At 42.4% G+C, this 22,947-nt stretch overlaps 1 protein-coding gene across 2 annotated transcripts in view; it reads left to right on the top strand.

Annotated features, from left to right (window-relative positions):
* Positions 1–20,469, top strand: part of EXOC3L4 (exocyst complex component 3 like 4) — a 36,056-nt gene extending 15,587 nt beyond the window's left edge. For both annotated transcript variants that reach the window (XM_081910240.1, XM_081910239.1), the window contains exons 7-13: positions 145–245; positions 1,683–1,772; positions 7,589–7,703; positions 12,695–12,829; positions 13,969–14,121; positions 15,370–15,491; positions 19,823–20,469. In XM_081910240.1, the coding sequence (XP_081766366.1) occupies positions 145–245; positions 1,683–1,772; positions 7,589–7,703; positions 12,695–12,829; positions 13,969–14,121; positions 15,370–15,491; positions 19,823–19,979 (873 nt within the window). In that variant the 3' untranslated portion in view covers positions 19,980–20,469. The remainder of the gene's footprint in view (positions 1–144; positions 246–1,682; positions 1,773–7,588; positions 7,704–12,694; positions 12,830–13,968; positions 14,122–15,369; positions 15,492–19,822) is intronic.
* The last annotated feature ends 2,478 nt before the right edge of the window (positions 20,470–22,947 follow it).

Raw genomic sequence — 22,947 nt, 5'->3', positions numbered from 1 at the left:
TTGTTTCCTCTTTGAAAAATGCAAGCTCTGGCATGTTCTGTGTCTGCCACACCTGGAAAAAAACATTGAGGTGCCCATTGTACTCATCAAACAAAGCCATTGCCTCTCTGCTTTTTGTTACATCCCTTGTCCCCTTTGGTCTAGCTCGCCAAACAACACAGAAAGGTAGCCGGCTGCATTTGCGAAAAAGTGGAAGACGCCGTTCTCAAAGGTATCGTGAAAGAAGTGACAGAATTCCTACCACGGTAATGTCTGCTTGTTTCAAAGTACCAGTGTCTAAACTGGATCACGTTTTATGCTTAATGCTTCTAGCAAATAGGCATGATGGATCCAAATGAATCCAAATTCTGACTCTGACATCACCAGGAAAAGGACTTCAGACAGAAGAGCTGGAAAAGAAATCTGGGGCCTGTTTGGCCATCTCTGCAAATCACAATGTCCTCATCACCAACTAGTAGTCAAATTCATATTGCTTCTCTAAGCATGAAGGACCCATTTTAGCTGAACTGGCTAAACATGATTGATAAAACTATCATCCAATAACTCCCCTGACTTTTATTTTATTTTATTTTTGTATTTATTTTTTATTAAATTTTCTAAATTACATTTCAAAATATTCATGTAAACAACCGTAAACCAATGACTTCCCTTCTTCTCTTTCTGTGGTTCATTTTGCATAACATACATCCCTGCATATTTTGCATACACCAAACCATTCAGTAGTCCATTAAAACCTATTTACACTGTTGGATTTATCTTAATGCTACCAGCGTTTTTAAATGAACCCAATTTTCACCCATATATTCAGTAAACATTTACCAGTCTTCTTTATACGTGTGTTCTTCTTGTTCTCTTGTTCTATATGTTAAATCTGCAAGCTGCATATATTCCATCAGTTTAAGTTGCCATTTTTCTTTGGTTGGGACCTCACTTGTTTTTCATTTTGGGGCTAACAAAACACGGGCCGCAGTAGCGGCATACATAAATAGGCTTTTTTAACAGTTGGGAATTATCCCCAATGAAAAGGACTCTGGTGTTTTTTTTTGAAAGGTACTTTTAAACGGTCCCCCCCCAAATAATTATATATCATTTCCCAATCCTCTTTTACCAGTCCACCACATATGATAAAATGTACCTTAAACATCATTACATCTCCAGCACTTATGTGATTCGGACTTATACATTTTAGCAAATCTACTTGACATTAAATACCATCTGTAAATCATTTTCAAAGATGCTGTTCACATGCTGTGAACTTCAAATCGCTCTCCCAAAGTTTTTCCCAGCTCCTCTGACTTTTAAAAAACCCACATTAGACAGTGGAGTTTGTTGTAAAGGAAGCCAAGCTGTGAATCCCCCAGCCAGTAGGTTATTCCTCAACCCCATGGCTCTTGGACTAGACCAGTGTTTCCCAAACTTGGGTCTCCAGCTGTTTCTGGACTACAACTCCCACCATCCCTAGCCAGCAAGACCAGTGGTCAGGGATGATGGGAATTGTAGTCCAAAAACAGCTGGAGACCCAAAGTTTGGGAAGCACTGGACTAGACAGACAGGATTTCTGCTAATCCTCAAATGCAGGATTCCTCTAACAGGAGAGGATGCTGAAGTCTGTGGTGTTTATGCTTGTTCTGTGTTTATCACTGGTTAGTGGCCATTTTTAATTAGCCACAATTTTATTACAGCTTTGGGAAAGCATTTTTGGACCAAGCGAAAGATCACCCCCAGTTTCTGATGTTCATGATGGCCTACCTTAACAGCTTCCAGGACTTGAGGTAAACCTGTTTGTTTGTTTTTACCCCTCACCCTGTGTTTGAAGAGGAGATGTTGGACCAGATCTTAGGATTTAGCACAGAAGGCAAATTGGTTGTGTCCTTTTGGACAACAGAACGTCCAGGGATCGTTTTGCAGGGAAAATACATTTCCTCAGTCTCCGCACATTGTGCTGGGTGGAAGTATCAGGGGAACTTATCCAACAAAGGTAAATAAGGTGTGACACAAGTTCCCTATGCCCATTTTACTGCCTTACAATTTCTTTTTAGAAAGCAGCCCTGCACAAAAATTACTAGTGCACCCCCAAAAAGATGAACCTGCCCACTAAGAGGCCAGTAACCCCCTTTTCCATTGTGGTTATGGAGATAGGAAATTAGACACACACACACACTGCTTTCGTACCCTCCAACATTTATCCAATGAAAATAGGGGCATCTATTATTATTATTATTATTATTATTATTATTATTATTATTATTATTACACCACCCATCTGATGGGGTTGCCCAGCCACCAACATACAGTATATAAAAACATAATAAAACACTAAACATTAAAAAAACTTCCCAATATAGGCATGCCTTCAGGTGTCTTCTAAAGGTTGAATACAGTGGTACCTCAGGTTAAGAACTTAATTCGTTCTAGAGGTCTGTTCTTAACCTGAAACTGTTCTTAACCTGAGGGACCACTTTAGCTAATGGGGCCTGCCGCTGCACTGCTGGAGCACGATTTCTGTTCTCATCCTGAAGCAAAGTTCTTAACCCGAGTTAATATTTCTGGGTTAGTGGAGTCTGTAACCTGAAGCATATGTAACCTGAAGCGTATGTAACCTGAAGCGTATGTAACCCAAGGTACCACTGTACAGTAGTTACTTATCTTCTTGGCTCAGGGGTCGTATAACTCCATAGCCTCCAACATCTCTCCAGTGAAAATAGGGATGTCCTAAGGAAAAGTGGGACATTCCTGGATCAAATCAGAAACTGGGACAGCTTCTGTAAATCCAGGACTGTCCCTTAAAAATGGGGACACTTTGAGGTGCATTCGCCCATAGTCACCATGGAAATCAAGGCAATAAAAATTAACATGCAATCGGAAAGACAAGAGAGACAAAAACACGTTATCATCTTACAGCCATTCAAAATCTATTTAAACACAAAATATAACTAAAAGCATTTTTAAAAATATCAGTATATAGTATGTTTTTAGATTTTATTTTATGCACTAGCATTATTCTGCCTCTAGGTGGCAGGGCACCTCCAGTAATTAGCAAGACAGTAGAAGGGGCTGGAAATAAATTCAGCTTGTTACTGTCATTTTTTTTATCCACAGAAGAAACCCAAGCAGGCAATTAAAAGAAAAACAAGAAATTATTGTGTAAACGTAAATATACATTTTTTTTGTTTTGAAGGATTAGTACATCTATCAATGTGTGGGATACATTTTTTTCTCCAAACATGGTTAAAAAACAAACAAAACCAATTGCAATGACTAGGGATGAGCAAATCTGTCAGTGTTGATTGTTCTTAGTTTCTTGTTTTTCCCGCCTTCAGTTCACCACATTTCTGCACCAGTTGGCAATTTTAAAAAGAAGCTGCTCGTGAAAATTCATCTGCATTTTAGTGTACATCTCTCCTAGTATTCTTGTTGTTGTTGTTTAATCGTTTAGTCGCGTCCAACTCTTCGTGACCCCATGGACCAGAGCACACCAGGCACTCCTGTCTTCTACTGCCTCCCACAGTTTGGTCAAACTCATGTTTGTAGCATCGAGAACACTGTCCAACCATCTCGTCCTCTGTCGTCCCCTTCTCCTTGTGCCCTCCATCTTTCCCAACATCAGGGTCTTTTCCAGGGAGTCTTCTCTTCTCATGAGGTGGCCAAAGTACTGGAGCCTCAGCTTCAGGATCTGTCCTTCCAGTGAGCACTCAGGGCTGATTTCCTTCAGAATGGAGAGGTTTGATCTCCTTGCAGTCCATGGGACTCTCAAAAGTCTCCTCCAGCACCATAATTCAAAAGCATCAATTCTTCGGCGATCAGCCTTCTTTATGGTCCAGCTTTCACTTCCATACATCACTACTGGGAAAACCATAGCTTTAACTATACAGACCTTTGTTGGCAAGGTGACATCTCTGCTTTTTAAGATGCTGTCTAGGTTTGTCATTGCTTTTCTCCCAAGAAGCAGGTGTCTTTTAATTTCGTGGCTGCTGTTACCATCTGCAGTGATCATGGAGCCCAAGAAAGTAAAATCTCTCACTGCCTCCATTTCTTCCCCTTCTGTTTGCCAGGAGGTGATGGGACCAGTGGCCATGATCACATATTATCAACTAGTATACACATTACTGCAAACAATTTCCTCCAATATGTAGACATGTTTGTGCATGCTTTTTGTTGTTGCTGCTGCTGTATGGCATTGCAAAATAATTCAATTAGTTAATTAAAATCCATTTTCATAAACATATTGCTTGACTTCCTCTAATCTCTTCCATCTGAATTTCCTCGTAATTAAATGTAGCAGTTTCCAATATCATTATTTCATAAAACAATATTAGTCATATTCCAATTTCCTAACTTTTCTTATAGTACATTTTCTTATTTATATATTTAAATCTAATTTAATCCTAGGCCTGATTAGTTCTTTCAAGTGGTTACATATCTTTAATATTACAATATTTATTCAAATAGTCTTTAAATTTCTTCCAGTCTTCTTGGTATTCCTCTTCTTTCTGGTCTCAGATTCTCCCGGTGTTACACATCTTAACCACAGTATGCCACCTTCTCAATCACTTTCTTGATTAGATTAGAGACAAATTGACGGACTGGTTTCAATATCACCAGATGAATGATATTTTTAACAAAGATAAAATAAAACATGGCTTTAATAAGAGTAAATCAAACATAGAATTAATATTAATAGAAGGAAAGGCCAAATTATTAACCAGGGTCTACAATTATCTACAATTAAATACAGATGAGGAACTCAAAGTGGTAATGACGAAATGGGCAATAGATGTGGGTCACAACATCCAGCTTGAGGCATGGTCTAAACTCTGGAACAAGGGCATAAAATTTACGGCATGCACTGTATTAAAGGAAAACATCAGGAAGGTGATGTATCGATGGTATCTCACCCCAACCAAGTTGGCAAAAAGGTACAGGATTAGAAGTGAAAGATGCTGGAAATGTTTAGATAAGGAAGGTAGATTTTTACCACATGTGTAAAAAAAAAAAGGTGTTTGGGGACAGTATATACAATGAACTTAGAAAAAATGTTTAGAGATACCGTACCTTCCCTAAAAGGCTGGAGGCATTTATTTTAAGAATGGTTGGGGATGAGATACCAGATGAGATGCTTGTTGCACCACTTAAGCACAGTACGCCCCCTTCTCAATCACTTTCTTTTTTTTAAAAAAAAAATATTTATTGAGGTTTTGAAAGATTACAAAAATAAAGAAAAAAAGGAGAACAAAAAAGAGTAAAAACAATTAGAAAAAAGACAAATCAACCCTTCCATAACTTATCTTTCATTTGCTTGTTTCCTTGACCTCCTTACACCTCCCTTTTTTGTTAGCTATTTCAGCAAATCCTTTCCATCTTTGTTTTTATCCTAATAATTAATATTAATATAATGTAACTTTACATTCTCACCAATTAACAATCTATTTTTACTTAATCCTTTATAACATTTCTGCTAAAACCACGTAACTTCATTCCAACATCCTTCTAACATTCCTTAATTTTACAATGTTTCTGTAAATAAACTTTAAATTTCTTCCAATCTTCTTCCACCGACTCTTCTCCCTGGTCTCGGATTCTGCCAGTCATTTCCGCTTCTCAAAACACTTTCTTGAGTCCATCCACTGCTTGACAGACCCCAGAGCACAAATATCTCATGCAGCACCGGTTTTTCCTCCTTTCAGCCAGCAGGTGAACAGTGTCACCATCCTGGGATTCCCTGACGGATCCCACCCTGTGGCTGACGGCTTGGGGGGGAATTCCAGAAGCGTATCCATCACTCAGGAAGCAAAACACAGTCCTAAGCCAACTGGCAAAGGGGGATGCGGAGCTAGGCATTCTCATACCCTCCAACATTTCTCCCATGAAAATCAGGACATCCCATTCCATAATAATCATTCTACTATTTATAACCCCACACATCTTACTGGGTTGCCCCAGCCACTCTGGGCAGCTTCCAACATATCTAAAAACATAATAAAACATTATATTTTTCTTTTAAAAAAACAAAACCTTCCCTATACAGGATTGCCTTCAGATGGCTGGGGGGTCGGATCATTCTATACCCTCCAACATTTCTCCAATGAAAAGAGGGACATCCTAAGGAAAAGTGGGGCATTCCAGGATCAAATCAGAAACTAGGATGGCTTCTCTAAATCAGGGGCGTCCCTGGAAAATAGGGACACTTAGAGTGTCTGTGTTATGTACTGAGTTGAATAGGATCCAAAATGCAGCAGTCTGATTGGTCTTAAAACAATGCAGCTGTATGATTGGTCTGCAGGAGCCACCCAATCCAGCTCCAGGTGGAAGTGAATTCGCAACCTGATTGGCCTACAGGTGAATCCCAGAATTAGCCAATCACGTGGGGCCCATTGTGTAAATAATGTATATAAAGCAGACTTGCATTCCTCACTACTATGAGCTGAATAAAGAGCATGAAATCCACACTTGACTCCGAGTATATTTCACATTTGCAAGAAATATAGAAACACAGCCTTTGTGGAACTCCTCAAGGGATATCCCTGCACACCTCAGTTCCTGACCTGGAGGGAGGGGGAATCCATCTTGGAAGAAAGGTGGGGTAGAAATTTGAAAAGCCCAGCCAGCACATTTGGTGAAAAGACTCCTATATAGGATCTAAAAATACACAGATGTATTAAAATGTAATCAATTTGTTAAGTGATTAATCGGTTCAAAGCCTAAAACCTTTAATTGGTGCACGACTCCTCTTTCGATTCTTTTCTTTATCATTACTTTGAGTTCATTATTACTGGTATGCAGCGATCAAGCTGGCAAGTTGCCATCTAGCATGCAATTTAATTTCAGGCTTTTAATTTCACCTTCGCTTCTCTTCCTAGCGATGGGAAATTAAGGCTTCTAATTAAGACAGAGGTTGGCAAAAATCAATTTGGATCTTTGGGAAATGCCATTTATTTTGAAGTTGTTAAAAGAGCGAGGCGTTTAATCAGGATAACCAGCGGGAAAATAAGCGGCCGAAAGAAAACCTTAAATTTCAACATCGTTCTATTTGGCCTTCTTTGATCTTCGTCAGAAATCAGAGTGAAATTATTTAGCTGTGGGTTCCTAGACTGTTTGCTCTACACTAAATAGCAAGTAATGCGGGTGGCGCTGTGGTCTAAACCACAGAGCCTGGGGCTTGCCGATCAGGAGGTTGGCGGTTTGAATCCCCGCAACGGAGTGAGCTCCTGTTGCTCGGTCCCTGCTCCTGCCAACCTAGCAGTTCAAAAGCACGTCAAAAGTGCAAGGAGATAACTAGGTACCGCTCTGGCAGGAAGGTAAATGCCATTTCCGTGCGCTGCTCTGGTTTGCCAGAAGCAGCTTAGTCATGCTGGCCACATGACCCAGAAGCTGTACGTCGGCTCCCTCGGCCAATAAAGCGAGATGAGCGCCGCAACCCCAGAGTAGGCCACGAGTGGACCTAACGGTCAGGGGTCCCTTTACCCTTTACCTTTAATGCTTCATGCCTGTTGTAATCAGAGAAAGGGGGTTGCTCTTTAAGAGATAAAGGAGTATTGGCTTTGTAAATTACACCTTAATGAACATTGACTTGTTGGCCTTTTCACTGCAGGATGAACTTGCAAACGACTTTTCACATCAACTGCGAAGAACTGGAGAAGACCCTGACTGGTCTGATGCTGAGATACAGGAAATGCTTTTTAAATAAATTAAAGCTGGAAACACAGGTAAGAGGAGTGTTTGCAATTCAAGAAGACTGTGCTAGAACCCAGCTGCTGAGATCCCAAGCCGCAGCAGGTCTTGTTGATTTCCTCCGTGAGATGCCATCACTGAGCCAGGGTGTGTGCATGGGCAGATTGGCACACCATGCATTCAAAGCACACCCATCACACATTTAAAGCACATGGCTTCCCCCCAGAGAACTCTGGGAACTGCAGTACATTAAGGGTTCTATGAATCATGGCTCTGTGGCAAGGAGACCGATGCTCCCAGGATTCTGAAATGAGAAAAAGGACTTACCGTAATTGCAGTTACAGATAGGTAGCCGTGTTGGTCTGCCATAGTCAAAACAAAAAAATTCCTTCCAGTAGCACCTTAAAGACCAACTAAGTCAGTTCTTGGTATGAGCTTTCGTGTGCATGCACGAAATCTGAAATCTGGTATCTGAAGAAGTGTGCATGCACACGAAAGCTCATACCAAGAACTAACTTAGTTGGTCTTTAAGGTGCTACTGGATGGAATTTTTTTTTTGTTTTTACCGTAATTGAATTGCCATTATGAACTGATGAAATTTTATTTTATTATGAATCAGGCCACTTTGAATCAGGTCAGGCCTCTTCGAGAAACGGATGGGGAGTATATCTTCCGAGCAGTTTAACTGACAGCCTTGCACATGTCCTTGGAACAACCCAAACCACATCTTCTTTCATGTGGTAGGAACGGGAACAATTCTAAGAAGTCAGATAACTTAATTTCTCACCATCGCTGCTTTCACTTTCGAGCAAAGCCAAGGTTGCAAACAACAGTGATGCTTTTTGCAACTGTAAAGCCCCTTGCCAGGCAGAATTATTGTTGAGGGCAGACATCATCCTCACTTACAAGCTGCTCTTGCCGTCTGCACAGGGGTTGGTGTGTCAGCATAGCTAACAGTCAGTGGCAGTGACAGACAATAAGTACCACTGGTCAGTGGCCGATCACCTGCTTTCATAGAATCACAGAACTGTGGAGTTGCAAGGGAGCCCAGGGGTCATCTAGTCCACCCCCCGGCAATGCAGGAATCTCAGCTATAGCATCCACGACAGATGGCCATCCAACCTCTGCTTAAAAACCTCCAAGGAAGGAGAGTCCAGCACCTTCCGAGGGAGACTGTTCCACTGTTGAACATCACTTACTGTCAGAAAGTTCTTCCTGATGTTTAGTCGGAATCTCCTTTCTTGTAACTTGAAGCCATTGGTTCGAGTCCTATCCTCCAGAACAGGAGAAAACAAGCTCTCTCCATCTTCCTTGTGACAGCCCTTCGGATATTTGAAGATGGTCATCCTATCTTCTCTCAGTCTCCTCTTTCCATTCAAAACGTCCAAAATTGAATCCCCGTTATCTCCAGGCAAGGATGAGACTATTGCCTGTTTGCAACAGTGGAGTGAGTTGTTGTTGTTTAGTCGTTTAGTCGTGTCTAACTCTTCGTGACCCCATGGACCAGAGAACGCCAGGCACTCCTGTCTTCCACTGCCTCCCGCAGTTTGGTCAAACTCATTCTGGTAGCTTCCAGAACGCTGTCCAACCATCTCGTCCTCTGTCGTCCCCTTCTCCTTGTGCCCTCCATCTTTCCCAACATCAGGGTCTTTTCCAGGGAGTCTTCTCTTCTCATAAGGTGGCCAAAGTCTTGGAACCTCAGCTTCAAGATCTCTCCTTCCAGTGAGCACTCAGGGCTGATTTCCTTAAGAATGGATCGGTTTGATCTTCTTGCAGTCCATGGGACTCTCAAGAGTCTCCTCCAGCACTACCCTAATTCCAGTGAGTTAGTGTAGACAATATTTAGTCTGGCTTGCTGTAAGGCAGCTCCCTATGGCCTATGGGCATTCCCTCAGTCCCTCAGCCACCTCAGGCAAGGTGGGGAATGTGCACGAGTTCTAAATGTAGCTCTGGCAGGGTGGAGGGGTCTCTTAACAACTCCCAGCACCCTTAAGAAACTCCATTTCCCAGAATTCTTTGGGTGAAGCCCTGACTGTTGAGATTTGTGGATGTAAACAGAGCCCTACTGCTGCAGGGATTTTTCACATTTCCAGGACAGAGGCTTTAAACATACAGTGGTACCTCAGGTTAAGTACTTAATTCGTTCCAGAGGTCTGTATTTAACCTGAAACTGTTCTTAAGCTGAAGCACCACTTTAGCTAATGGAGCCTCCTGCTGCTGCCGCGCCGCCGGAGCACAATTTCTGTTCTTATCCTGAAGCAAAGTTCTTAACCAGAAGCACTATTTCTGCATTAGCGGAGTGTGTATGTAGCGTATGTAACCTGAGGTACCACTGTATACTGCGGACGTTACCATAGCATCAGAGACCGACAACAGTGCAGGAGGATTTTGCCCTGAGATGTTGTGATTACTTTCCTGGCGAATGTGGATCCAAAAAAATACAATAATTCAAGGCATGCTTCTCCTACCCCAGCGCATCTCTAAAACATGGACCAGATGATGCTCGGTCATTCCGTATGCATCAGCGCCTCCTTGTCTTTGCAACAGAAATAGACTTGTGCTACTTTTTTTAAAAACAGAGGCTCCTGAGCGAAGCACCAAGAAAAGCTGCTCAAAGTGATTTAGCACAGCTCGTTGACCCGCTCCTCTATCCCACTTTACTTTCCCTCTGATTTACATTTTAATTGGTTCCTGCCTCTTTAATACAGTTGCCAGCTGGTGGAAAAGGCTTATATTTATCAAAGGGAATACAGTTTAGGGATCTGAAGAAGCCCAGATCTCATGGAGGCATTCCAACTGCCCATAATCCCTTAATTAGGTGGAGCATCTACGGTAAATGCACACAGGCCACCCTTGACAATTACCAAAGCGATCTGCAGCGCTTCCTGTTTTGAGCCTTCCTCCTCCCACACGCCTGAACTGTCTCTAAGATCTTGCATCACACCCTGGATTTGAAGCACTGCATTGACACGCAGCTGGTTAGGGACCAGACCCTAACTACATATGACACACACAGGGGTTTATTGGAAACACCTTTGGGGGATAACCAGGCAGAGGAGAAAGGGAGCAAGGAGGAAAGTGCTTAACCCTTCCCCCACCGCATCTCCACTTGAAATTGTCCTCCCCGCTGCACAGTTTCAAACAAGAGAATTCTGAGGGCAAAGGTGGGAAAGGGTGGAGCACCCCTCGCCGTCGGCTCCAAATACAGTGGACGCTCAGGTTGCGAACGTGATCCTTTTAGGATGCACGTTTGCAACCCACAGCGGCGCATCTGCGCACTCGCAGGTTGCGATTCAGCGCTTCTGTGCATGTGCGACTCCCAAAACCCAGAAGTAACCCGTTCCGGTACTTCTGGGTTTCGGCGATCTGTAACCCAAAAGAACGCAACCTGAAGTGTCTGTAACCCGAGGTATGACTGTAATTCCTCCCCAAATGTGCTTTTCTTTAAAATTGTGCTTCTGTTACATGTGTTCATGCACAGCGTTCAAGGGATTCATAAATCCTAGTTCTTCAGCTCCACCACTGAGCTGAAGCCCTTCCCCTGAATATTGACTCCTGCTTTTTCCTGGGAGCTGATTGTAACATATGCATCGTTTTGCGTCTAAGAGTAACGTGGTCCTGCACTGTGAATCGAGGGTGGTGGGGGGGGGGAGTTCCAGATATCAAAAACCTGGGAAACTGTTTACTTGGCTGTCAACAATCTCTTTTTAAAGTAGGAATGATAATTAGATTTTTACACTGACATAGAAAATAAACTATCCTCCTACCGTAAAACTTAATAGCCAATACATACTGCCTTATCTTTGGGTTTAGTTCTATTCCAGTAGGGCAGGGATGGGGCAGCTGTGGTCCTCCAGAGGATGCTATGCTCCAGCTCCCATCAGCACCAGCCAGCATGTCCAATGGTCAGAGTATGGGATGATGGGAATCGAACAGCTTGTGGGAGGTCACTGGTTCCCCACCCGTGCAATAGACAGTTGCAGGAACCTGTCCCCCAAGTGATCTTCCCACATTTCTTGGGCATCCTGAGCTTTTATAGTGTGTGAACATGGTCCTCAGTATCGTATGTTAAAGTCTCCATGCCCAGACGTCCATTGTGAGGGGCTATATTTATTTCCCAAACTTTGCATGCATAGTTCCTGGCAAAGTTTAAAATGTTTCCCAGTAGATTCCAGTAGTTTTGTTTTCATGCCCACCTAGGAAAGAAGTGTTAGCAGATAGATCAATGGTGTTTTAACCAGGTTATTCTTAAATGCACTTGCATATCAGCAAAACATCGACACAGAAACAGGAGGGCTTGTCTGAAATATTCGAGGAATCATGTGCCAAGTACTTAAAGCTGGTTTAAAAGCTATGGGGAAAGACCAAAGGACCACGATCAAGATTTTGAAGAATGAGAACCCAAGGAGCCACAGAACAACCTTAGGCTCCAATCCTTTAAGGCCAGCTGCAAGGAACCAGAGGTGCTTTTAGGGTGGCATGATCGGTGTGGCCATCTTAGGCACCATGCTGCAGGGGGCACCAGAGCAATGAAGTAGAACAGAGCCTGAGAGGCAGGGGCACCGGATTTTACCATTGCGCAGGGCACCACTGAAATTTGAGAGCCTGGTGTCTGCCACTGGAGGAATTTGGCCATACCAAATGGTGCTGATGGAAGTTGATGTCCAACAACAACTGGAGGGCCGTATGTTCCCCACCTATGCAAGCAGCCAAGTTACAGGGAACTAGGCAGAGGGCCTTCTCAGTGGTGGCACCCGCCCTGTGGAACGCCCTCCCACCAGATGTCAAAGAGAACAACAACTACCAGACTTTTAGAAGACATCTGAAGGCAGCCCTCTTTAGGGAAGCTTTTAATGTTTGATGCATTACTGTAGTTTAATATTTTGTTGGAAGCCGCCCAGAGTGGCTGGGGAAGCCCAGCCAGTTGGTTGGGGTATAAACAATAAATTATTATTATTATTATTATTATTATTATTATTATTATTATTATTATTATATTGACGTGTGTGTGTGTGTGTTTCACCAGCCAATGTTCAAGAAAATTCTAAGCCAGGCATGGGTCGTAAGTGGCAGAACTTTCGATTCATTCATCATTAAAATATTGTCCACCATTGAGGAGTCTTCAGAACATCTAAAGTATCTTCAGGAACCCGTCCGTGAGGTAATAGTAAGAGTAAGAATTAATAATTCAGTAATGATTTTTTTAAAAAATGTTTGTTTGTTTATTAAATTTATAGTCATCACAGGGCAGTTCACAGAATAAAATACAAGATAAAAACACAAGTAAGTAATTAAAACAAAAACATTCCTAACCTGTCTTTCACACAATGTACACATGGCATAGTGTATATAGAGATTTTTTGAACTATTGTCAGCCCTCATACTGGCTGGGCCTCGTGGATGATGTAGTCCCAGGGTGAACATCCTGCGCCCCCCCAGATGTTTCTGGACTACAACTCCCATCAGTCCCAGTCAGCATAGCCAGTGATCAGGGATGATGGGAGTTGTAGTCCAGAAACATCTGGAGGTGCATCCAGTTAGATTTCATTTATAGAGACCCTGAGGACTGGGCTGAAGCCTGACAAACTCTATTTCTTACATCCATAGCATAACAACAGATTTCAAAAATGTAATAAGCAACAACAACAAATATATATACCCATATATACCCAAATATATAGGAACCAATTTATTTTAGTGATAATAAGTTGTTTTTAACATTGAGTTTAATCGTTGCAAACCTAGGACCTGAGGGTGGAGAGAGAGTAGATGATGATGATGATGATGTTTCTCTTTTTCTTTTTCTCTCTTTTATTTACCTTTCACCATGTTTAGTGCACATCTAATTATGTACTTTTTGAACTTTCAATAAACTTGAACTTTCAATAAAGATGTTAAGGAAAATTATTATTACTATTATTACTATTATGATGATGATGATGATTTTATTTATTATTATGTTGCGATTTTAGTATTGTTGTTTTGCTTTGCATTGTTGTTTATTATTTTTGTTTTGCTTTGGCTGTAAATTGATTAGTGACATTCTTAGTGAGGTGCAACGGACAGAATTAATAAGCCTAAAAGTAGCCATTGCAATACGTCGCAGTGACACGAATAAAACTGGATCTTACAGGTGGCTGTGCACTGAAAAACTCATCCAACGGGTTTCTTGCGATCCTTTTGGGTTCTCTGAATCTTTCCCAGTCCTTGTGGATTGGCATGGCAATAAGCCCCTGGCTGTGCTCTTGTGCTTTGGCCAACCCACTGTTATTATTTTTAACGTTTTCTTGTTGTATGCAGGATTTTCTCAATGAGGTTCACAAGGATGTGGTCAAAGAGTACATCACGAGAACTCTCAAGCCAAGAGGCAGAATGAGGAAAACGAAACGAGACGAGGTCAGCAAAATAATGTCTCAGGATGCCACAGCTATTAACAACACAATGCAGCATCTGGTAAGGAATTTCTGCCATTTGTATCTACCGTATTTTTTGCTCTATAAGACTCACTTTTTCCCTCCTAAAAAGTAAGGGGAAATGTGTGTGCATCTTATGGAGCGAATGCAGGCTGCACAGCTATCCCAGAAGCCAGAACAGCAAGAGGGATTGCTGCTTTCACTGCGCAGCGATCCCTCTTGCTGTTCTGGCTTCTGAGATTCAGAATATTTTTTTTCTTGTTTTCCTCCTCCAAAAACTAGGTGCGTCTTGTGGTCTGGTGCGTCTTATAGAGTGAAGAATACAGTACATCGTAGCAGTGGATTGATGTGAAAGTACCTGAGGTTATTTAAAACTCAAGATCTGTAACCTTTAAAGTTGTTTCTTTCCTAAAATGTGTTAACAAGATTCATTTTAAGAGTAGTAGGGTTAAAGGTAGAACATTAGAAGCTGTCTTAAGTGGAGTTCCATCAGCACTGACTACATCAGCCTTTTCCAACCAGGTGTTTAGGAATACAAGACTGTTGGGATTTACAGCCCAAAACATCTGGAATTGCTCGGAACCACAATATTAGAAGCTCTTGAAGATCAATAAAAGTACCATCAAGGCCAGGCATAGGCAAACTCCAGCCCTCCAGCTGTTTTGGGACTACAATTCCCATCATCCCTAGCTAACAGGACCAGTGGTCAGGGGTGATGGGAACTGTAGTCCCAAACATCTGGAGGGTCAGAGTTTGCCTATGCCTGATCAAGACCAAGAGGATGTCTGTGTGGTAAGAGTCAAAAAAAGGTTATTAGAGGCAAGACATCTTCCTTTAGAACAGGGTATGTTAAACTTGAATCTCCACCTGTCTTTGGACTACAGTTCCCAACACCCCTGACCACTGGTCCTGCTAGTTAGGGATGATGGGAGTTGTAGTCAAAAACAGGTGGAGACCAAAGTTTGGGAAACCCTCCTTTAGAAAATGTAAGTCTTGTTGAAATGTGGAGAACAAAAAGGGACACAAACTTTGGCAAAATAAATGCAAGCAGATTATAAAAGATGATGGGGAAAAACCAAATTGAGGAGTACACTGCTAAAAAGATAAAGACCAACAAAAAGTATTTAAATACATGAGTAGTAGGAGACCAGCTAGGAGTGTGATCGAACCTTTGGGTGACAAAATGTTATCAGAGATACATTGCTTTTTCGAAACCTGAATGCTTCCATCTTAACTGCAGGTCATTTGGTGGTGGGGAGAATAACCAGGTATTCTAACATATTCCCAGGGTTCAACTTCTGACTGGCTCGCTCCTGCCATAGAATACATTGCTAGAATAATTGGCGAGGAAGAAAAACCCAGAATCAAGGACCACATCAACTGTTTATACCAGGATTATCCAGACATCAGGTATGCCAACCCATTCTGAATAGCTGTAACTTGCAGGTTTGATTATTACAATCTCTCTCGTTCTCTAGGTGGAGGTTTTCTGTGGGTGCGAAATAGAGTGCAAAGTGACTTCTAGGGAGCGGTCATATGTATGTCATATCTCCCCACCCCACTGCCGCATAAGTAGCTGCATCGGGGGGGGCACTCCCACTTTTTCAGTTTTATTGCCATTAGGGATGGGTGAACCTGCCAGTTTTGGGTTCTCTCAAATTGGAACGATGAGAAACTGAGAGAGACCTAAACTGGTAGGCTCACCCATCCTTGGGCCTTATAGATGCTCCCCCATTCCCTTCTTTGTGGGGGCACATTGCTGCTTTGATTCATTGGTTTTTTTCCAGATATATTTTACTCAGAGTAAAGGTAAAGGGACCCCTGAACATTAAGTCCAGTCGCGGACGACTCTGGGGTTGCGGTGCTCATCTCGCTTTATTGGCCGAGGGAGCCGGCATACAGCTCCCGGGTCATGTGGCCAGCATGACAAAGCCGCTTCTGGTGAACCAGAGCAGCACACAGAAACGGTGTTTACGTTCCTGCCGGAGCGGTACCTATTTATCTACTTGCACTTTGATGTGCTTTCGAACTGCTAGGTTGGCAGGAGCAGGGACCGAGCAACAGGAGGTCACCCCTTCACGGGGATTCGAACCGCCAACCTTCTGATCAGCAACTCCTAGGATTTGTGGTTTAACCCACAGCGCCACCTGCATCCCTTCCTTTACTCAGTGTAGACCCTCTGAAATTAAAGACCATCACCAACTTAGGTCCATCAATTTCAGCAGGTTTATGCTGAGTGTAAATAAATAAATAAATAAATAAATAAATAAATAAATAAATAAATAAATAAATTTTTGTTTATACCCCGCCCTCCCCAGCCACAGCCGGGCTCAGGGCGGCTAACACCAAATATGAATTACAATAAAACATAATAGAGAAAAACAACAACAAACAAACAAACAAACAGTTAATTAAAATACGACTTAAAATACAGCTTAAAATGCAGCCTCATTTTAGTTGTTGTCATTTAGTCGTGTCCGACTCGTGACCCCCTGGACCAGAGCACGCCAGGCACTCCTGTCTTCCACTGCCTCCCGCAGTTTGATCAAACTCATGCTGGTAGCTTCGAGAACACTGTCCAACCATCTCGTCCTCTGTCGTCCCCTTCTCCTTGTGCCCTCCATCTTTCCCAACATCAGGGTCTTTTCCAGGGAGTCTTCTCTTCTCATGAGGTGGCCAAAGTATTGGAGCCTCAGCTTCACAATCTGTCCTTCAAGTGAGCACTCAGGGCTGATTTCCTTCAGAATGGAGAGGTTTGATCTTCTTGCTCTGCCAGCACCGTAATTCAAAAGCATCAATTCTTTGGCGATCAGCCCTCTTTCTAGTCCAGCTCTCACTTCCATACATCACTACTGGGAAAACCATAGCTTTAACTATACGGGCCTTTGTTGGCAAGGTGATGTCTCTGCTTTTTAAGATGCTGTCTAGGTTTGTCATTTTAGTAGTAGCCCATAAATCAAGACCATAAAGGGAGGAGACACCAGATATTTACCCGAGCCAGCTATCCATGCTGGTCCTGCATGGGCCAGCAAAAAAGCCAAGGGAAAATTTATATACTAAATCCCATATAAGAGGTCAGAGTGAGTCTAAGCCGAAGGCCAGGAGGAACAGCTCCGTCTTGCAGGCCCTGCGGAAAGATGTCAAATCCCACAGGGCCCTAGTCTCTTGTGACAGAGCATTCCACCATGTTGGGGCCAATGCTGAAAAGGCCCTGGCCCTAGTTGAAACCAATCTAACCTCCTTGAGGCTTGGGACCTCCAAAATGTTGTTATTTATGGACCTTAAGGTCCTCTGCTGGGCATACCAAGAGAGGCGGTCCCGTAGGTACGAGGGTCCTAGGCTGCATAGGGCTTTAAAGATCAAAACCAGTAGCGCATTCTATTCTGCAGCATTCTTTCATTTCCCCCTGAATTTTGCTTTAAATTTATCAGGGGCAGTTGGGGGCTCCTTCAGTGCATTCTGTACAGGGTGAGCCCATCTTATCCCTTCTTTAAACACCATGTGGGCATTTTTGGAGAGAGAAGGCAGAGCAAGATGATCAGAGTTGGCCAAACATCTTGGTGCCTGAGACAATTAAATGGCTGCCCCCACCCCCATCCCCCCCCCAAATCACACTAAAAGTCATATTGTACCCACAACTGGCCAAGTTGTGTTTGCGCTTAAGGCAACAACTCCCCCAACTAAGTCTCCACATCTCTTGCAGCAAAACAATAAGAAATTAAAATTACTAACCATTTGCTGCCATTTCATGACAACTATCATCATCTTCCCCTAGGCAGCCACCCCACTTTGCCTAATGATAGGGCCGGCCCCGGAAAAGATGGAAGAGCAGAGAAGAGGCTGCACCAAGCCATTTCCAGCCAGCTTTGCTTGTTTACAGGGAGGTGATAAAGGGAACTGGTTAGGATTCAACTAATGAATCCCATCACTGGAAGAACTGTGTAAGGACTTCTGCTTGTGCAAGAGGGTTGCCTGCATCTCCTCCCCACAAAGCAAACAATCAGAAGTGTGTGGCGTTGAATTCTTCCCATTTTCTCTTATTCCGTGTTCCTCTTTCCTCAATCTACAGCAGAAGGAGACACTAGTTTTACTCTTTTTTTTACAAAAAGATGTTTAAATAAACATTCCTAACCAGCTTTTTTTAAACAGAAACTTAGCACAGCTGCCGACCCTAACTGTCATAATTCTTGACACACTGGCTATTATTGCAACAACAATGAAATAACCATTGCCATAAAAAAGCGCAAACAACTATTTGCCAGAGAAGACGTGCCTCCTTTCTGTATGCACTGGGAAGTTCCAGGGCCGTTCCTCTTTACAGGGTCTGCTTCCTCATGATAAGAGAGAATTCTGCAGATGATGGGGTAGGGGGGGAAACTCAGTTAAGTTTGAAGCAGAACACATATGAGAACCAAATACGATATGCGAAGCAAAGCACAACCATCCTTCAAAAATCGCCATTTCTCTTAAATATGCAGTGCTGTTCTCCAGCCAAGTAACACATTGCAATAATGTGTAAACGAGTGTAAAGTATGCATAAAAATGCATAATATACAAAAATGAGTTGCCATATTTTTCCGTGTATAAGACTAGGTTTTTCCCCTAAAAAATAATGTCAAAAATTAGGGGGTATCTTATACACGGGGCCATCTCCCCCCATTTTCTTAAATTGGAGTCCCCCAAAACAGGGGGTGTCTTATACATGAGGGCGTCTTGTAGACGGAAAAATTTGGTAATATTGGTGGGAAATTCGCACGAAAATGCTGGTGAATTTTCACAAGGTTCTTTTAAAAAAGACACACAAAACGATCACTAGTTGTTGTGGAAAGGTAAATTTAAGACTGGAAAAATGAGAAACTTCAAGAACTGAAAGGAACAAAGAGGCCCATCCCTACTGTAGATTTAGTGCCGTCTCCGCCAACCTGCCACCCTCCTAATGCCGGGAGCTAAAACTAACTTCAGCCCCAGTCAGCTGAAGTTGGTTCTTGTAATCCAAAATGGCCATGTTGGCTGGGAGTGGTGCGAGTTGCTATCCAAAACATTTGGAGAGCACCTGGTTGGTGAAGACTGGCATATGGTGTCTTTATAATATCTGTTTCTTTGCAAATATACAAGCCGAACATAATGGAAGCAATTGAATTCCTAGAACAAGCAGCACAACCACTAACTGATAATATAACATCACACAGATATAGGTGCTTTCTAAGGTATGGCAATCCTAGGTAGGTTAGGACATTCAAAGTCACTCTCCACCTTGGCTAAATGTCCCCCCTACAAGACCCTCCTATGTCAGTGGGCCAGGTGGCAAAAACAGGCTATAGCACTCTGAATCAGCACTGGGCAGCTAGAAGCTGCCATTTTAATTTCCCACAATGCCTCCCTCCATATAACGTTTCTCCAGGTGCATTGTGGGGGTGTTAAAGTGGAAACTCCCCAACTTAGCCACTTTCTACAAGAAAGGACTTTGCAGAATTCTCTCCCCTCCCATCCCACCACCCCAGACATGGGGAAATGACTTTGTAGTTGAAGCCCTATGGTCTTTTACCTACAATTGACTGGATTACAGTTCATTGGATGACAACAGCATTTTACAAACTCCAGGCCTCTATGATCATTTGGGTGTCAATATTTGCCAATGAATGATGGGAGCTGACCTTTTTACTGCCTCGTTTTGCTTTTGTTTTACATGTATATTTCCCCTATTTGTTTCTGGGAGAATTCACCTTCATTGCATTTTGCAGAAAGGAGCACATTGTCGCTGTTCTTGCTCTTCGAGGATTGAGTCGAAATAAGAGGCAAGCGATAGCTGACCACATGAAGCAGCCGTCAGAAGAGTTGGGACACAGGATGCTCTTTGCTGAAATAGAAGTCCCAAGAACCACCCAGTGCTTTTTTTAAAATCTGCAGAAATGAAATGTTGAGCTATGCTTGTTTCCATGTATTTATGAACATACAAGCACTTGAACAGAGTCAGGCCATTTGTCAATCTCTCTGTGGATCTCCACATCTTGCTCCTTAATTATCCTTTTAGCAGGAGATGTCTGGGATGAGTCTCAGAAGGTTAGATACTTGCTAAAAATGGACACTACTTAAAAATGGAAAGCGTAATGCTGGTGGTCAACAAAAGAGGTCTAAAGAATCTCTCAAGGCAAATCTAAAAAAAAATGCAGTAGAAACACTGACAACTAGAAAACACTGGCCTGTGAGCGCTCCAATTGGAGAACAGCCTTTACCAAAGGTGTCATGGACTTTGAAGATGCTCAAACTCAGGATGAAAGGGACAAACGTGCTAAGCGGAAAGCACATTTGGCAAACCCTCATCGTGATCAATTCCTGCCCGGAAACCTATGTCCCCACTATGGAAGGACATGTGGATCCAGAATTGGCCTCCACAAAGACTGTGTTCGTGGAAGACAGTCTTACTCAGCTACGAGTGATCTCCAAAGAAGAAGAAGAAGAAGACTACTTCTGAGCTATAGTCTCTCTCCAATTTAATAATGAGGTCTTCTCTCCTTGCTGTATTTATAGGTGTGTTTGCCTGTCCTCTCTCAGGTGTGGGAAACCTCCAGCCCACAAGTCAACTTCTTCCCCGCAGGGGTCCCAGTTTAGCACACTAGATCTTTCCCTGCAAACCACAGATGCCTACCCTACAACTGATGCCCTGTGTGGGGCAGGTGTGTGTGGTTTCAAAGGCACAACTGGGAGGTTAAACTGAGCTTCCTATTACTCCTTTGCTAGAGAAAAGCACATTCCCAGTGCCCAACCGATAATTCTTAATTTTAGAAGGGTTTTTAGAAAAGCGGGAGTGCCTTCAAATATGCCCATCAATCATGTCAAGTGACTGAAAGATGGGTGACCTCACGCATCTCTCAGATTTGATCCATGGAATACTCTCCCCAGGGAAGTTCACCTGGCACCTTCATTACACACCTTTCGGAGTCTGGTGAAAACTAACTTCCTATATCTATTTAAATATGTTTGAGGGAGGCGGGGGGTTATTGGTTAGTTTTGGTCTTGTTCTTGTTTTTATTCTGTAGTTTGTGCTTTTATCTTGTATTTTTTTTATGCTGTGAACAGCCCTGAGATATATGGATGAAGGAAGTACAAATTAATTAATTAAAGGAGGAGACACGATATGGGGAACTCGACTAAAAACATAGCCCCGCTCCCAAGAAACCATGGCCGCACCCGACACGTGAATAGAATTAATATGACACTGACATTCCCCAAAAGAAAACAAAGAAGATCTGTTGGCGACCAGCTGTCACATGTCAAACACCACAATAGACCTTCTCATCACTTGATTTTCCTCCTGATACCATACTTTTCAGAAGAGGAAGTTCAGCCAATTTTTCTGAATAGTTCAGTCAAGTGATACGAATCTTACCTCTCACCTCAGAGCGAATGTAAAGCAGGCCTAATAATATCAGCATTCAAATGTGTTTGGTTTGTTTTGTTTTCGTTTCCCTCCTTTCTTTTTTCCTCCCCCCACCTACCCCTCCCCTTTTTCTTCTTTTTCTCTTTTTTTTGTGCCTCCTTTCTTGGTCTTTCTCTTTTTGATGTGTTAAGAAGGAAATAAAGAGATAAAAGTGTAACATGAAAACTTCAGTAAGTCAAAAGTGATGTTGTGTAATTTTTCTATTACTATTTATATATTGTTAAAATCGGTGAATTGTAATGAATTGATGTAACCATTACTGTGGTTTTCGCCTTTGTTATTGTTTAATTCTAAATAAAGTATTATTCTTCTCTTTAAATAATAATAATAACATCAGCATTCACATCTTTTGCCCTAGCGCAGCCCCACTAGCTGAGCCTTCACCTTAGAAAACATGTCTGCTGCAAGGAGCTGCCATTTTAATATCCCACAATGCCTTGGAGGGTGGTTTCTGTTTAAAATGGAAACTGCAAGGGCTGCCACTAATTAAGTCAGAAAGGGCGGAGGGGAATCAGCAAACATCACTGGTTTGGTGAGTCAGTTTCTATTTAAATACCTCATTTGTGCTTTCTGAAACAATACAAAAAATGAAACACAGCCATGCTTCAAAATTTGCACTTCTACAAATTGTGCAATGCAGTTCTCCGGTAGATTTCAGATCAGCTTTCCACAACTTTTCCCAAGGGTTCATTTCTATATTATATCCAAGAACTTTTAGCCCATTGTATCATCACTGATTTAACCATTTCATCTTTCATCTCCCATTCTAATAACAATTTATACATTTCTGAAACCGGTTTTTCTGTTCCTTAGAGCAGAATCTTTTCAAAGGCAGAACTCATTAATTTGATAATATTGAAACCATAAAAAAACCCAAACAGAATAACACATCTCAGCAGAGTGAGAAAAACAAGTTAAGGGAGTTCCTTTGGTCTTTCATAATAAATACAGAAAATTCATGCAATGCTGGAAATATATATTTTTAGGGAAGTAGCAAGGCTTTCCTCACCCCTCACATGGGAAAGCGAAAGTAGCCAAATTATTCCCCAGCACAGTTATTCAAGATAACAGGAGTCCTGTCATCTGTTATAGCTGATTAACCTATGAAGAGTGAATCAAGCCACACAAGCAATTCAGGGTGGGCTGTGATGCTCTGATAGTTGCTGGAGTTCAATTCCCATCATCCCTGATCATGCTGGCTAGCGCTGATAGGAGTTCAACAATGTTTGGCAGGAACCAGGTTGAGAAAGGCTGCTCAATGAAATAACCCATTTGGTTTGAAGAGCTTCTGGTTTGACTAATCCAAGCATGGCCAAACTTGGCCCTCCAGCCGTTTTGGGACTACAGTTCCCATCATCTCTGACCACTGGTCCTGTTAGCTAGGGATGATGGTAGTTGTAGTCCCAAAACAGCTGGAGGGCCAAGTTT

The sequence above is a fragment of the Podarcis melisellensis genome (assembly GCF_964234715.1).
Source record: "Podarcis melisellensis genome assembly, chromosome: 1".
Classification (NCBI taxonomy): domain Eukaryota; kingdom Metazoa; phylum Chordata; class Lepidosauria; order Squamata; family Lacertidae; genus Podarcis; species Podarcis melisellensis.
The sequence above is the reverse complement of the archived record's forward strand: the minus strand, read 5'-3'. Positions and strand labels throughout refer to the sequence as shown.